This window comes from Mobula birostris, chromosome 7 (genome assembly GCF_030028105.1).
Source record: "Mobula birostris isolate sMobBir1 chromosome 7, sMobBir1.hap1, whole genome shotgun sequence".
Lineage (NCBI taxonomy): Eukaryota > Metazoa > Chordata > Chondrichthyes > Myliobatiformes > Myliobatidae > Mobula > Mobula birostris.
This window is the reverse complement of record NC_092376.1, coordinates 177,298,702-177,313,053: the sequence shown is the minus strand read 5'-3', so window position 1 is coordinate 177,313,053 and position 14,352 is coordinate 177,298,702. Positions and strand designations below refer to the sequence as shown.

The 14,352-nt window shown below is 44.4% G+C and overlaps 1 protein-coding gene across 4 annotated transcripts in view; it reads right to left on the bottom strand.

The window, feature by feature from the left end:
* Positions 1-14,352, bottom strand: part of tmco6 (transmembrane and coiled-coil domains 6) — a 76,278-nt gene that overhangs the window by 11,690 nt on the left and 50,236 nt on the right. For 3 of the 4 annotated variants that reach the window (XM_072264153.1, XM_072264154.1, XM_072264156.1), the window contains one exon: positions 9,895-14,126. In XM_072264153.1, the coding sequence (XP_072120254.1) occupies positions 14,118-14,126 (9 nt within the window). In that variant the 3' untranslated portion in view covers positions 9,895-14,117. Of the gene's footprint in view, positions 1-9,894; positions 14,127-14,352 lie in introns of those variants that run through there. The other variant, XR_011886676.1, reaches the window with a different exon arrangement.

Below are 14,352 nucleotides of genomic sequence, written 5' to 3'. Positions count from 1 at the left end.
CAGTGGTTGATAAATTAATGGAAAAGATCCTGAGAGGCAGGATTTATAAACATTTGGAGAGGCATAACATAATTGGGAATAGTCAACATGGCTCTGTCAAAAGCAGGTCATGCCTTATGAGCCTGATTGAATTTTTTTTTGAGGATGTGACCAAACACATTGATGAAGATAGAGCAGTAGAGGCAGTGTATATGGATTTCAGCAAGGCATTTGATAAGGTACCCCATGCAAGGCATATTGAGAAAATAAGGAGGAATGGGATTCAAGGGGACCTTGCTTTGTGGATCCAGAATTGGCTTGATCACAGAAGCCAAAGAGTGGTTGTAGACGGGTCATATTCCGCATGGAGGTCGGTGACCAGTGGTGTGCCTCAGGGATCTGTTCTGGGACCTCTTCTCTTCATGATTTTTATAAATGACTTGGATGAGGAAGTGAAGGGATGGGATAGTAAATTTGCTGATGACACAATGGTTGGAGGTGTTGTGGATGCGTAGGTTGACTCTGTGGTTAAGAAGGCCTACGATGCATTGGCCTTCACCAACCATGGAATTGAGTTTAAGAGCTGAGAGGTAATGTTACAGCTATGGTCGGACCCTACTTGGAGTACTGTGCTCAGTTCTGGTCACCTCACTACAGGAAGGATGTGGAAACTATAGAAAGGGTGCAGAAGAGATTTACAAGGACATTGCCTGGATTGGGGAGCATGGCTTATGAGAATAGGTTGAGTGAACTCAGCCTTTTCACCTTGGAGCGGTAGAGGTGTATAAGATGATGAGAGGCATTGATCATGTGGATAGTCAGAGGCTTTTTCCCAGGGTTGAAATGGCTAGCACGAGAGGACACAGTTTTAAGGTGCTTGGAAGTAGGTGCAGAGGAGATGTCAGGGGTAAGTTTTTTTATGCAGAGAGTGGGGAGTGCATGGAATGGGCTACCAGCAACGGTGGTGGAGGTGGATATGATAAGGTCTTTTAAGAGACATCTGGATAGAAAAATAGAGGGCTATGGGTAACCCTAGGTAATTTCTAAAGTAAGTACATGTTTAGCATAGCATTGTGGGCCAAAGGGCCTGTATTGTGTTGTAGGCTTTTCTATGATACTGTAGCAATAAAACAAAATTGTGATATTGACTAAATGTCACAGGGCGGTTGAAGGTTGAATATGAAACCTTCATATGAAATATGAAAGCAAGCATGCAAGTACAGCAGGCAGTGCAGAAAGCTAATGGCATGCTGGCCTTCATAACAAGAGGAATTGAGTATAAGAGCAAAGGGGTCCTTCTGCAGCTGTACAGGGCCCTGGTGAGACCACACCTGGAGTACTTGCAGTCTATTGAGGGAGTGCTGCGTAGGTTCACAAGGTTAATTCCCGGGATGGCGGGACTGTCATATGTCGAAAGATTGGAGCCACTGGGCTTGTATACTCTGGAATTTAGAAGGCTGAGAGGGGATCTTATTGAAACATATAAGATTATTAAGGGATTGGACACGCTGGAAGCAGGAAGCATGTTCCCACTGATGGGTGAGTCCAGAACCAGAGGCCACAGTTTAAGAATTAGGGGTAGGCCATTTAGAACAGAGTTGAGGAAAAACTTTTTCACCCAGAGAGTAACACACATCAAAGTTGCTGGTGAACGCAGCAGGCCAAGCCCCATCTGTAGGAAGAGGTGCAGTCGACGTTTCAGGCCGAGACCCTTCGTCAGGACAAGTTGACTGCACCTCTTCCTACAGATGCTGCTTGGCCTGCTGCGTTCACCATCAACTTTGATGTGTGTTGCTTGAATTTCCAGCATCTGCAGAATTCCTGTTGTTCACCCAGAGAGTGGTGGATATATGGAATGCTCTGCCCCAGAAGGCTGTGGGGGCCAAGTCTCTGGATGCTTTCAAGAAAGAGATGGATAGAGCTCTTAAAGATAGTGGAATTAAAGGTTATGGGGATAAGGCAGGAACTGGATACTGATTGTGGATGATCAGCCATGATCACAGTGAATGGCGGTGCTGGCTCGAACAGCCGAATGGCCTACTCCTGCACCTATTGTCTATTGAAACACTGAGGAGAGGTCATTCATCGCACAAGGTTTTGCCAATGTTGATACCAAATTATACTAAATGGGGTTGAAGGGTTACGGGGAGAAGGCAGAAGATTGGGGCTGAGGGGAAAATTGCATCAGCCGTGATGGAATGGTGGAGCTTCCTGTGCATCACCCACACCCCCACATCCAGCTTCCATCGTGCCAAAAGCTGACAGTGATCAGGCACTCAAGATAGTGTCTGCTGCCATCACCGAACAAGAAATGCAGTCTAGGCATTTCGCAGGTTGAGACAAATGTGATGTTAGCATTCATTTCAAGAGGACTAGAATATTAAAGGAAGGATGTAATGTTGAGGCTTTATAAGCCTCACGTGCAGTATTGTGAGCAGTTCTGGGCCCCTTATCTAAGAAAGGAAGTGCTGACATTGGACAGAGTCCAAAGGAAGTTCATGAAAATGATTCCTGGGTTGAAAGGTGTATCATATATGAGGAGCATCTGAGCCAGTACTCACTGGGGTTCAGAAGAATGGGGGGGTGGTGGGCAGGGGGAATGTCATTGAAATCTGTCAAATGTCAAAACGCCTTGATAGAGTAGATGTGGAGAGGATGTTTCCTATGGTGGCTGAGTCTGAGACCAGAGGGCACAGCCTCGGAATGGGGGGGGGGGCGTCAATTTAGAACAGCAGTGAGGAGGAATTTCATTAGCGAGAGATGGCCAAGTCATGGATAGATTTAAGGCAGAGGTTTATAAATTCTTGATTAGTGAGGGGTTGAAGGGTTTACAGGAAGAGGCAGGCGATTGGGGTTGAGAGAAAAATTGGATCAGCCATGATGAAATGGCGGAGCCAACTCAATGGGCCAAATGGCCTAATTCTGCTCCTATATCTTATGGCCTAAGAAACAGTCCACCCTAATGCATTTCAAGTCATAGTCAGGGACTTCAATCAGGCTTGTTTGATGAAATTTCTACCCAATTACCATCAGCATATAACCTGCAGCACCGGGGTTCCCGACACACTAGACCACTGCTACACTACGATAAGGAATGGTTACCGTTCCGAGCCCAGGCACGTTTCGGGAAATCTGTACACTTGGCTATTCTTCTACCTGTATACAGGCGGAGGCTATGGAGCAAGGCTCCAGAGGTAAGGACAACAAAAAGGCGGTTTCAGGAGGTGAAGCAGCAGCTACAGAATTGCTTCAAGTTGATGGAGTGGGCATTGTTCAAGGATTCATCAGAGGATCTGAACGAATACCCCGCAGTTGTTACGGACTTCATAAAAAGTCATAGGCAAGTGTGTCCCCACAAAATCATTCAGTGACTTCCTCAACTCGAAGCCCTGCTTGAACCATGATCTACAATCTGCAGAGGGTCAAATCAATGATGTTCCTGTTCACTGGATTTCTCATTAAGGACAGCTTGGTACTCCTGCGGATAAGGGTACCATTGATCTTTTTGAACACAGCCTTACATCAACATACTTCCTCTATAAGGGGCCCTACTATGAACCAACGAACGAGTGACCATGGATCGCCCTTGTCGCCAGCTATTGCTCATGTCTACATGGAGGATTTTGAGGAGACGGCTCTGAGTTCATCACCCCTACGCCCCAAGTGCTTCTTCAGATACATCGATGACACCTTCGTAGTGTGGCCTCATGGACTGCAGACGCTCCAACAGTTCCAGGACCATCTGAACAGTATGCACCCAAACATTCAATTTACAATGGCAACGGAGGAGCATGGTTGCTTCCAGTTCCTGGACATTCTAATATAACCGAAACCGGATGGTAGCTTCAGGCATGACGTCTGTCGGATGCCCACTCGCACGGACCTGTACTTCAACAATAAGAGCCACCATCACACCTTCCAAGGTAGAGCAGTTCTTTCTATTTTGGTTAACCGTGCGGAAACTGTTTCGGAACCAGACAGTCTCTCTGACGATTAGAAACATAGAAAAATAGAAAATATGTGCAGGAGTAGGCCATTCGGCCCTTCGAGCCTGCACCGCCATTCAGTATGATCATGGCTGATCATCCAACACACGACATTCCTACAAAATTGCTATAAGGTGAAGAAAATCAATTGGGCCCTTAAAAGGGCCGACAGAAAAGTCAGGACTTAACAACGAGGCTACCGCCTGTCCTCCCTATACTTCCGTGGTTTCTGGAAGGATCGCCAGGATCCGGAAGAAATACTGGCTTGGTAGCATCACAAGGCCGCAAGGAAGCTCAAGTCACAGCTTAACCGGGTCAAAGACGACCTGGGACTCTGGTCGGCTGGCACTGAATGTGGAGCAGCGTATATCGACCAGATGGGACGCACGGTGGAAACCCTCATCAAGGAAGACAGGAGGTGTATTGATCTGGGTTACCCGGAGAAATCAGCAATAGCTGAACACTGCATTCGCAATAGCTACAGGATTGACTTCGATGGCAAAAACTATTGTGCCGCGCCAATAGATTTTGTAACCGCCTGGTGAATGAAGCTATTGAAATAAAACTAGAGGAGATGAATCTTAACAAAGGCAAGTGTCTCACTTCGTCAGAACTGGAATTCGATTGTAAACAAGGTGGCAGAGTGGAAACTGATTGGATGAGGACTAACCAATCAGGAGAGACAGAATACAGGGGTATAAATACCACCGGACTAGGTGAGGAATGTCAGGAAGAGGAGTCAGTAGAACATGTAGTTTTGTGTTGCAGGAAGTATGGGATACAGAGAGAGATGATGAGAATTAAATTAAGGGAGTTGGGGGTGCAAGAATTCACATTAAAAGGGTTGCTGGGCATGGGTAAGAGAGCACAAGTCCGGGTACTTTCAAATCTCTTACTCACTCTTCCTTCAGTTAGTCCTGACGAAGGGTCTCGGCCCGAAACCTCGACTGCACCTCTTCCTAGAGATGCTGCCTGGCCTGCTGCGTTCACCAGCAACTTTGATGTGTGTTGCTTGAACTTCCAGCATCTGCAGAATTCCTGTTATTTGTTGTCTGGGTATTTTTAGCATTTTTGAGGGGTACAGGGGTCTTTTATAAGATATGACAAATAAACAGGAATAGGGTACTAGGATGGTCAAGGATGGGAGGGTAAAGTGTAGGTTTGTGTGTGTGTGTGCGTGCGCGCGATTGGGTGAAGGGATTTAGAATATATGTCTAGTGCACATTCCGGAGCAGAGGGTGGCGGTAATGCACCATTAAGCTGGATGCCAACTGCCGTAAAACAAGATACAGACAGACAGATGCCCAGGCATCATCCCTGATGAAGGTGGCAGAGTTTGTCATCGAAGTGTCCGTTATAATTGATAACTGAACCCAGCTTGAAGCCTGAGAAGAGTTTATTCACCACATATGCTGGGATATCAGTAGATCCTTTTTCATATTTGCGTGTCTGCCTAAATGCCTCTTAAACCTCACCAAACTGTTTGCTTTCGCTACTAACCCCGGTAAACCACTGCTTTAAACTTCTCAAGATTCAAGACTGTTTAATGTCATTTCCAGTACACGAGTGTAAAGGAGAAGAAAACATCCTGTTTTCCCCTCTAATCTTATGTTTAAAGGCGTGTTTGGAGATCGCCTCTAAAAGCCCTTGCTCTCACTTTAAGCCTTCACCATCTTGCTTTTGACACTAGTGGTGGGGGGGGGGGGGGGAAGGTTTTTGACTGTCTATGCCTGGCCATTTATTTATTTATTTAGAGACACAACGTGAAACAGGCCCTTCCGGTCCAGCAAGCGGCACCACCGATATAACCCTAGCTTAATCACAGAACAATCTACGATGACCAACTGACCACAACAGGTCAATGGCAGACGCAATCTCAATTGCTCTCCACATGGCTTTGGACCACCTGGACAACACAAACACCTATGTCAGGATGCTGTTCATCGACTATAGCTCAGCATTTAATACCATCATTCCCACAATCCTGATTGAGAAGTTGCAGAACCTGGGCCTCTGTACCTCCCTCTGCAATTGGATCCTCGAGTTCCTAACCGGAAGGCCACCCACAATCTGTGCAGATTGGTGATAATATCTCGTCCTCGTTGACAATCAACACTGGTGCACCTCAGGAGTGTGTGCTTAGCCCACTGCTCTACTCTCTCTATATACACATGACTGTGTGGCTAGGCATAGCTCAAATGCCATCTATAAATTTGCTGACGATACAACCAATCTCAGGTGGTGACGAGAGGGCATACAGGAGTGAGATATGCCAACTAGTGGAGTGGTGCCGCAGCAACAACCTGGCATTCATTGTTACCATCAGGGAGGAGATACAGAAGCCCGAAGGCACACCCTCAGCGATTCAGGAACAGCTTCTTCCCCTCTGCCATCCGATTCCTAAAAGGACATTGAACCCTTGGACACTACCTCACTCTTTTAAATAGATAGTATTTGTTTTTTTGGGCATGATTTTTAATATATGTATACTGTATAAAGTATATGGAATAAGATTTAGTTCATTTATTATTATTTCTTCTAGATTATGTATTGCATTGAGCTGCTGCTGCTAAGTTAACAAATTTCATGGCACATGCTGGTGATAATAAACCTGATTCTGAACTAACTGGTACATCTTTGGATTGTGGGAGGAAACGTCGGCGGCAGCAAGTCACCGATTTAAGCCTAGCTTTTGTCTTCGGACCGTCGGGAAAACCGGAGCAGCCGAAGAAACTCACACAGTCACGGGTAGGGCATACAATCTCCTCCCAGACGGAACTCCAAACTCTAGAATGTCCTCCCGTGTATGATCCATATCTCTCCATTCCCTCGATTATCATATACCTAACTAAACGCCTCTTAAACTCCGCCGATCTGCTCGTTTCCACCACTACCCACTGGTAACCCATCCCTGGCAGAGTATAACTTAACACAAGAGATTCTGCAGACGCCAGAAATCCAGAACAGCACACACGACATGCTGGAGGAGCCCAGCAGGTCAGGCAGCATCCACGGAAATGAATGAACAGTCGACGTTTGGGGCTGAGACCCTTTATCAGGACTAGAATGAAAAGGGGAAGAATCCAGAAAAAGGTTGGGGGGCAGGGAGGGAGTAAAAGCCAGAAGGTGGTTGGGGAAGGGGGAATGAAGTAAGAAGCTGGGAGGGTGATGGGTGGAAAAGGGCTGGAGAAGAAGGAATCTGATGGGAGAGGAGAGTGGACTATGGGAGAAAGGGAAGGAGGAGGGTACTGGGAGGAGGTGAGGAGAAGTGGAGGGGCAGATTGAGGGAACTGGTAAGGGGACTCAGCCCGAAATGTTAACCGATTCTTCATTTCGATAGATGCAACTTGACCTGCTGGGTTCCTACAGCAGTTTACAATGGCTACATTTTGGCAACGAATCCGGCAAAAAAAAATAAATGAGCATAAGCAACTAAATAAAACACACAAAAGCATAATAAATATAAACGCAATCTTATAAAACAAGCACCTGCTATATACATAACTGATTGTATGTACATAAAGTGACATCAGGCGATGTGCACATTGTGGTGGGAGGGTGAGTTAATGGCTAGAGGTGTTGATGCCTTGGTGGGACGTTACAGAGGGGCTGCATATTCTGGAATCCGAACCAGTGAACAATCCCATGGAGGAATCCAGTGCATTGAGCAGCATCTGTGCGGAAAGGAATTGGTGCAGGGTTCTGACCCGAGACGCCGACATTTCCTGCCCTCCCCTACAGCCGAGTTCCCGCAGATGGTTGTAGCTTCGTTTTTGTGAACTGGTGTTAAAATCTGAGCAATCGTTTGCTCTGTGCCGCAGAGTAACATTTCCTTCTCAACTCTAGCAGCACTCGAATCCTCTTTTTTTTTTTCACCATTTCCCACATTGGTAGTTCTCCAGCTAACCAAATTAGAAAAATTACAAATTTGCATTTATATAGATTCTTTAATGCCATTCAGTGCCCCAAGGTGATTTGGAGCTGTACAGAGGGAAACTGCAAAGATTTTTCTAATGTATAGATTTAATACTAGCCGAGCACAAAACAAATAACAGTGCAGATTTGTCTGGTTATAAAAAAATCAGATTTTGTTTAATGTCATAATCTTCAAAGTAAAGTGGTTTATATGGCACTGTTATGACATATGGGCTGAAAACTTGTGTATGAATGGAATGTAGAACAGGTTTTTTACTGTACCCTGGTGAGATTAGAGTGATAGATATATAGATAGAGAAACAGAGGTAGAGATAGAGACAGAGGTAGGTGAGATAGACTGAGGTAGTGCCGCCCAGCAACCCCCTGATTTAATCCTAAACACAAGACAATTTATAATGACCAATTAACCTACCAACCAGTAGGTTTCTGGCCCGTGGGAGGAAATACACACAATTACATGAAGAACATACAAACTTCTTGCAGACAGCGGTGGGAATTGAAACCAGTTTGCTGGTACTGTGAAGCGTTGTGCTAAGCACTACACTACCATGCTGCCCCAAATACCAGTTTACTCTTTGCTACACACTACAAGTATCCCATGTCATAAGGAGTTCCACAGCCTGTTTTCAGGGGAGAACTCAGTTCAATCAATTTGTGATGTGATCTACAAAGATGTATGTGTGAACTATTTATGAGGAAGTTTATATCACTCCCTGCCCAGATGGTGTTTCTGAGACTGCACGTTAACAACTTGGATTAACACAAAACTCAAGAATGAAGCATCACACGGCACTTCATGGAAACATTTAGACACTTGATATTGAACCACACGAAGGGTTGTTCAGAATCAGAATTAATATCACTGATACACTGCCTATAAAAAGTATTCACCTACCATGGAAGTTTTCATGTTTTATTGTTTTACAACGTTGAATTACAGTGGATTTAATTTGCTTTTTTTTTGACACAGGTCAACAGAAAAAGACTTTTGTGTCAAAGTGAAAACAGATCTCTACAAAGTGATCTAAATTAATTACAAATAGAAAACACAAAATAATTAATTGCACAAGTATTCACCCACTTTAATATGACACACCAAATCATCACTGGTGCAGTTAACTGGTTTTAGAAGTCACATAATTATTTAAATGGAGATCACCGTGTGCATTCAAGGTGTTTCAATTGATTGTAGTAAAAATACACCTGTATCTGGAAGGTCCAACTGCAGATGAGTCAGTATCCTGGTAAAAACTACACCAAGGAACTCTGCAAAAAGGTTATTGAAAAGCACAAGTAAGAAGATGAATAATTTCCAAGTCACTGAATATCCCTTGGAGTATAGTTAAATTAATCAAGAAATGGAAAAACTGCGACTTGGGAGAAGACCTGTTTTCCAGCAAGATAACGACCCCAAGCATAAAGCCAAAGCTACACAGGAATGACTTAAAAACAACAAAGTTGATGTCCTGGGGTGGCCAAGTCAGAGTCCAGATCTCAGTCCAGTTGAGAATTTGTAGTTGGACTTGAAAAGGGCTGTTCACTCATGATCCCCATGTAATCTGACAGAGCTTGAGCAGTTTTGTAAAGAAGAATGGGGAAAAATTGCAGAGTCCAGATGTGCAAAGCTGATAGAGACCTATCCACAGAGACTCAAGGCTGTAATTGCTGCCAAGGGTGCTTCTACTAAATACTGATTTGAAGGGGGTAAATACTAATGCAATCAATTATTGTGTTTTATATTTGTAATTAATTTAGATCACTTTGTAGGGATCTGTTTTCACTATAACAAGCCTTTTTCTATTGATCAGTGTAAAAAAAAAGCCAAATTAAATCCACTGAGATTCAATGTTGTAGAACAACAAAACCTGAAAGCTTCCACACAACATGAATTCTGCAGATGCTGGAAATTCAAGCAACACACATCAAAGTTGCTGGTGAACGCAGCAGGCCAGGCAGCATCTCCAGGAAGAGGTACAGTCGACGTTTCAGGCAGAGACCCTTCGTCAGGACCTGACGAAGGGTCTCGGCCTGAAACGTCGACTGTACCTCTTCCTAGTGAAAACTTCCAAGAGGGTGGGGGTGTGAATACTTTTTTTTTTACAGGCACTCTATATATGTTGTGAAATTTGTGGTTTTGTGACAGTACAGTGCATGACATAAACATACTATAAATTTCAATAAGAAATATTTATTAAAAAATTAAATAAGCGAAAATAGCTCAGAAATCTAGTGGCAGAGAGGAAGAAATTGTCCCTGAGTCATTGAGTGTGTGACTTCAAGCTCCTGCACCTCTTCCTTGATGATAGCAAAGAGATGGGGGTCCTTAATGATGGATGCTGCCTTTTTGAAGCCTCAGTAAAGCAGCCAGCATAGCCAAGGGCCCCAGCAACTCCAGACCTTGATGTCCCTCTCCCATCAGGCAGAAGGTACAAAAACCTGAAAGCATGTACCACCAGGCTCAAGGACAGCTTCTACCCCACTGGTAAAAGACTATGGAGTGGCCCACTGGTACAGAAAGACGTACTGTTGACCTCACAATATACCTCATCATGGTCTTACACCTTATTGTCTGCCTGCACTGCACTTTCTCTGTAATTGTAACACTTTATTCTGCATTGTTATTGTTTTACCTTGTCAAACCTTAACAATGTTGTGAATTGATCTGTACAGACAGTATTGAACATTTTTCCATTGTATCTCAGAACATGTGAGAATAACTTAACCATTTATTAACTCCAAAAGTCAGATGCACATACATTCATAAACAAGAGATTCTACAGATGCTGGAAATCCACAGCAACACACACAAAATGCTGGAGGAACTCAGCAGGTCAGGCAGCATCTATGGAGAGGAATAAACAGTTGACTTTTTGGGCCAAGATCCATTCCACCAATGGCAGAAGTGGTCTCCTCTCTCCTCACTTTGTGAATATTCTTTCCCATCAGTCTTATGTAATTTTGATGACATTCATAAAGATACTGTGCAGGCCGAAGACAGATGTCAGTGAGTTCATTAGTCGAGACCGGACAGTGGAATCCCCTGGTCAGTGTGTCTGGAATTCAGAGGCCTGACGTCTGCAAGTCTGTGAGGCCGCTGCAGGCCCAGAAATGACCTATCTTGGGGGTGGGTGGGTGTGGGTGTGGGTGTGTGTAAAGAGGCTTGTCTTGCTGTTGTTGCTCTGCTGAACACTGTAAACACGCTGTGTTAAGAACCATCTTGTACCAAGGGATACCTGGTCTCTACTGGATAACACTCTTGTCTTTTTAACCTCAGAACATGACAAGCATTCCTCTTGAACTGTTACACGGCTGGGAGCAATTGAGTTTAATTGTTTATTTAGAGATACAACACAGTAACAGATCCTTCCTTCCAAAGAACCCATGAACCTAATTATACCCTTGTGACCAAATAACCTACAGTACCAACCTATAGGTCTTCAGAATTTGGGAGGAAACCAGAGCACCTAGCGGAAATCCACAGCACGGGCAGAACTACAACGATAGGAATTAAACCCAGGTTGTTGGCACTATAAGGTGTTACATGAACCACGGCACTCAGCGATGAGTTGGGCGATCTGTATTTTGGTGCACCTCACCCTACTGAAAGAGCATTGAAAACACCTGTTTAATCTATTCCGGTTTATCACTAAATTAAACAAACTAATTTGGATTGGATTGGTTTGATTCTGTGCTCAGAATGTCAGTAGGTCTGGGGGCTTTACCAGCTGCCAGTGAAACAGGTGAGACACAACCTGCAGAGTAGTTGCAGTGAAACCAGGTGTAGATCTGGTCCCTGTGCATTATGAGAGACCATACACATTATTCAGAGCAACACACACACAATGCTGGAGGAACTCAGTAGATCAGACAGCATCTATGGACAGGAATGAACCGTTCACATTTCAAGCCTTCATCAGGACTCAGCCTGAAATGTTGGCTCTTTATTTCTCTCCATAGATGCTGCCTGACCTGCTGAGATTCTCTGGGATTTTGTGTGTGATTCCCAGATGGAATACAAGGTGCAGCCTCCAATGTGATGGCATGAATATCAATTTCTCCAACTTACAGTAATTATTCCCCCTACCACTTTCTTTTTCCATTCCCCATGTCTTCTCATCTACCCCTCACTTCCCTCTGGTTCTCCCCCCCATCAGATTCCTTCTTCAGTCCACTATCTTTCCCACCAGTCACCTCCCAGCTTCATAATTCATCCCATACCCCACCCATTCTTATTCTGGCTTCTTCACCCTTCCTTTCCAGTCCAGATGAAGGGTCTTGGCCCAAAACGTTGACTGTTTGTTCCTCTCCGTAGATGCTGTCCGACCCACTGAGCTCCTCCTGTATTGTGTGTGTGTGTGTGTGTGTGTGTGTGTTGCTCTGAATTTCCAACAACTTGTGTTTACAGTACTGCACGTTCAAGTAAATGAGGTGATGTTCTATGGGGAGATTTTGCTCACGGCTGGACAACCTCCTCTTGAAAACACATGACACCCAAGTGAACCACGGTAGCGTAGCAGTCCGTGTGACCCAATTACAGCTCAAGGAGCCAGAGTTCAGAGGTCAATTCCAGTGTCATCTGTCAGAAGTCTCCACACGTCCTGCCCGTGGAATGTGTGGGTTCTCTCTGGATGCTCTGGTTTGCTTCCACAGGTATGTTCAATGGCCATTGTAAATTTCCCTGTGATTAGGTTAGGGCTAATTTGGGGTTGTCGGGGGTTGCTGGGGAGGCGAAACTTGAAGGGCCTGAAAAGCCTATTTTACATTCTATTGCTAAATAAATAAACTACACAATTGGAAAGGCACCAAGATCGACTCCCCACCTCTGCTCTCAATCAGATAACAGAAAACAAAATTGTATGGTAACATATATGTACAGTACTGAGCAAAGGTCATGTAAAAAAGATCTGTAAAGTGAAGATGCTTTTAAAAATAATGATGAAAAGTTTTTAAATGCCAAAAAATTACTATGAAGAGCAGTAAACAGTAAAAAACACTAAATCAAATCAATATTTGGTGTGACTACCCTTTGCCTTTAAAGCTGCATCAGTTCCCTTAGGTATGCTGCTGTGCAGTTTTATAAGAAAATCGGCTGGTAGGTTGTTCCAAGCACCTTGGAGAACTTTCCACAGTTCTTCTGCAGACTTTGGCTGTCTCACTTGCTTCCAATTTTCCAAGTAACCACAGACAGCTTTGATGATGATCAGGGCTCTGTGAAGGCCAGACCATCTGAAACCATATAAAATATCTAGGGTGCCTAAGACCTTTCCACAGTACTGTTACTTTGAATGTGGTAAAACACAGAACACTACAACACAGTACAGGCCCTTTGGCCCACAATATTGTGCTGACTTTTTAAACCTACTCCAAGATCAATCTAACACTTTCCTCCTACAGCACCCTCCATTTTTCCATCATCCATGTGCCTATCTAAGAGTCTCTTAAATACTTACAAAGTAGCTGCCTTGACCACCACCCTGACAGGGCGTTCCATGCAGCCAACACTGTGTAAAAAAAAAAGCTGACACCCCCCCCCCCCACATTTTCCTTCAATCACTTTAAAATCATACCTCTGTACTAGCTCTTCTTACCCTGTTTTTAAAAATCTCTGGCTGTCCACTCTATCTATGCCTCTTATCATTCTGTGCACCTCTATTAAGTCATCTCTCATTCTCCTCTATCTTTCCTCATAAGACACGCTCTCTAATCCAGGCAGCATCCTGGTAAATCTCCTCTGCATTCCCTCTAAAGCTTTCATATTCCTTCCAAGAATGAGCAGACCAGAACCAAACAGACCAGAATATTCCAAGTGTGGTGTAACCAGGGTTTTATAGAGTTGCAACATTACCTCACAGCTTTTGAACTCAATCCCCTGGTAATCCCCAGCACACCATAGGCATTCTTAACCACCCGAACAACTTGCGTGGCATTCTGGAGGTGCGACCACAAATCCAAGGCTCCGGACAGGGGTCAGATCAGATCTTGGTTAATCGATGCATCCACTCATCTACCATCAAAGACAGCTGCAGTACCAAAACCTGAGGAGAGGTAGTGATTGAAACCAGATGTGGCAAGTGTTCAAATTCTTCATACGGAGGTGAGGCCGAGAGGGCGAGGGACATCTCTCACCCTCAAGAGAATGAGGAAGATAAAGACCCATTTCCATAATCTCACTTTTAAATGAGCTTCATTAGGATTCCGGCCAGAGCCAACAGCTCGTCAAACTGCCTGTAGAGAAGAAAAGGAAGTAATTAGTTGAAGAGGATTTGCCTGCCATGTTGTTTGACTCAAGTCAGTGAATTGTCATTGGGTTTCTAATCAGAAAACCTGTTTCCATGGCTACCACAGGCAGCGCCTTTAATCTTTAGTTTGCAATAAACCCCCTCAACCTCCTGATCGGGAGAATGCTTTATTGTTGGGCTCTCCTGAGAGCGAAGCAGAGACTGCCAGGAAT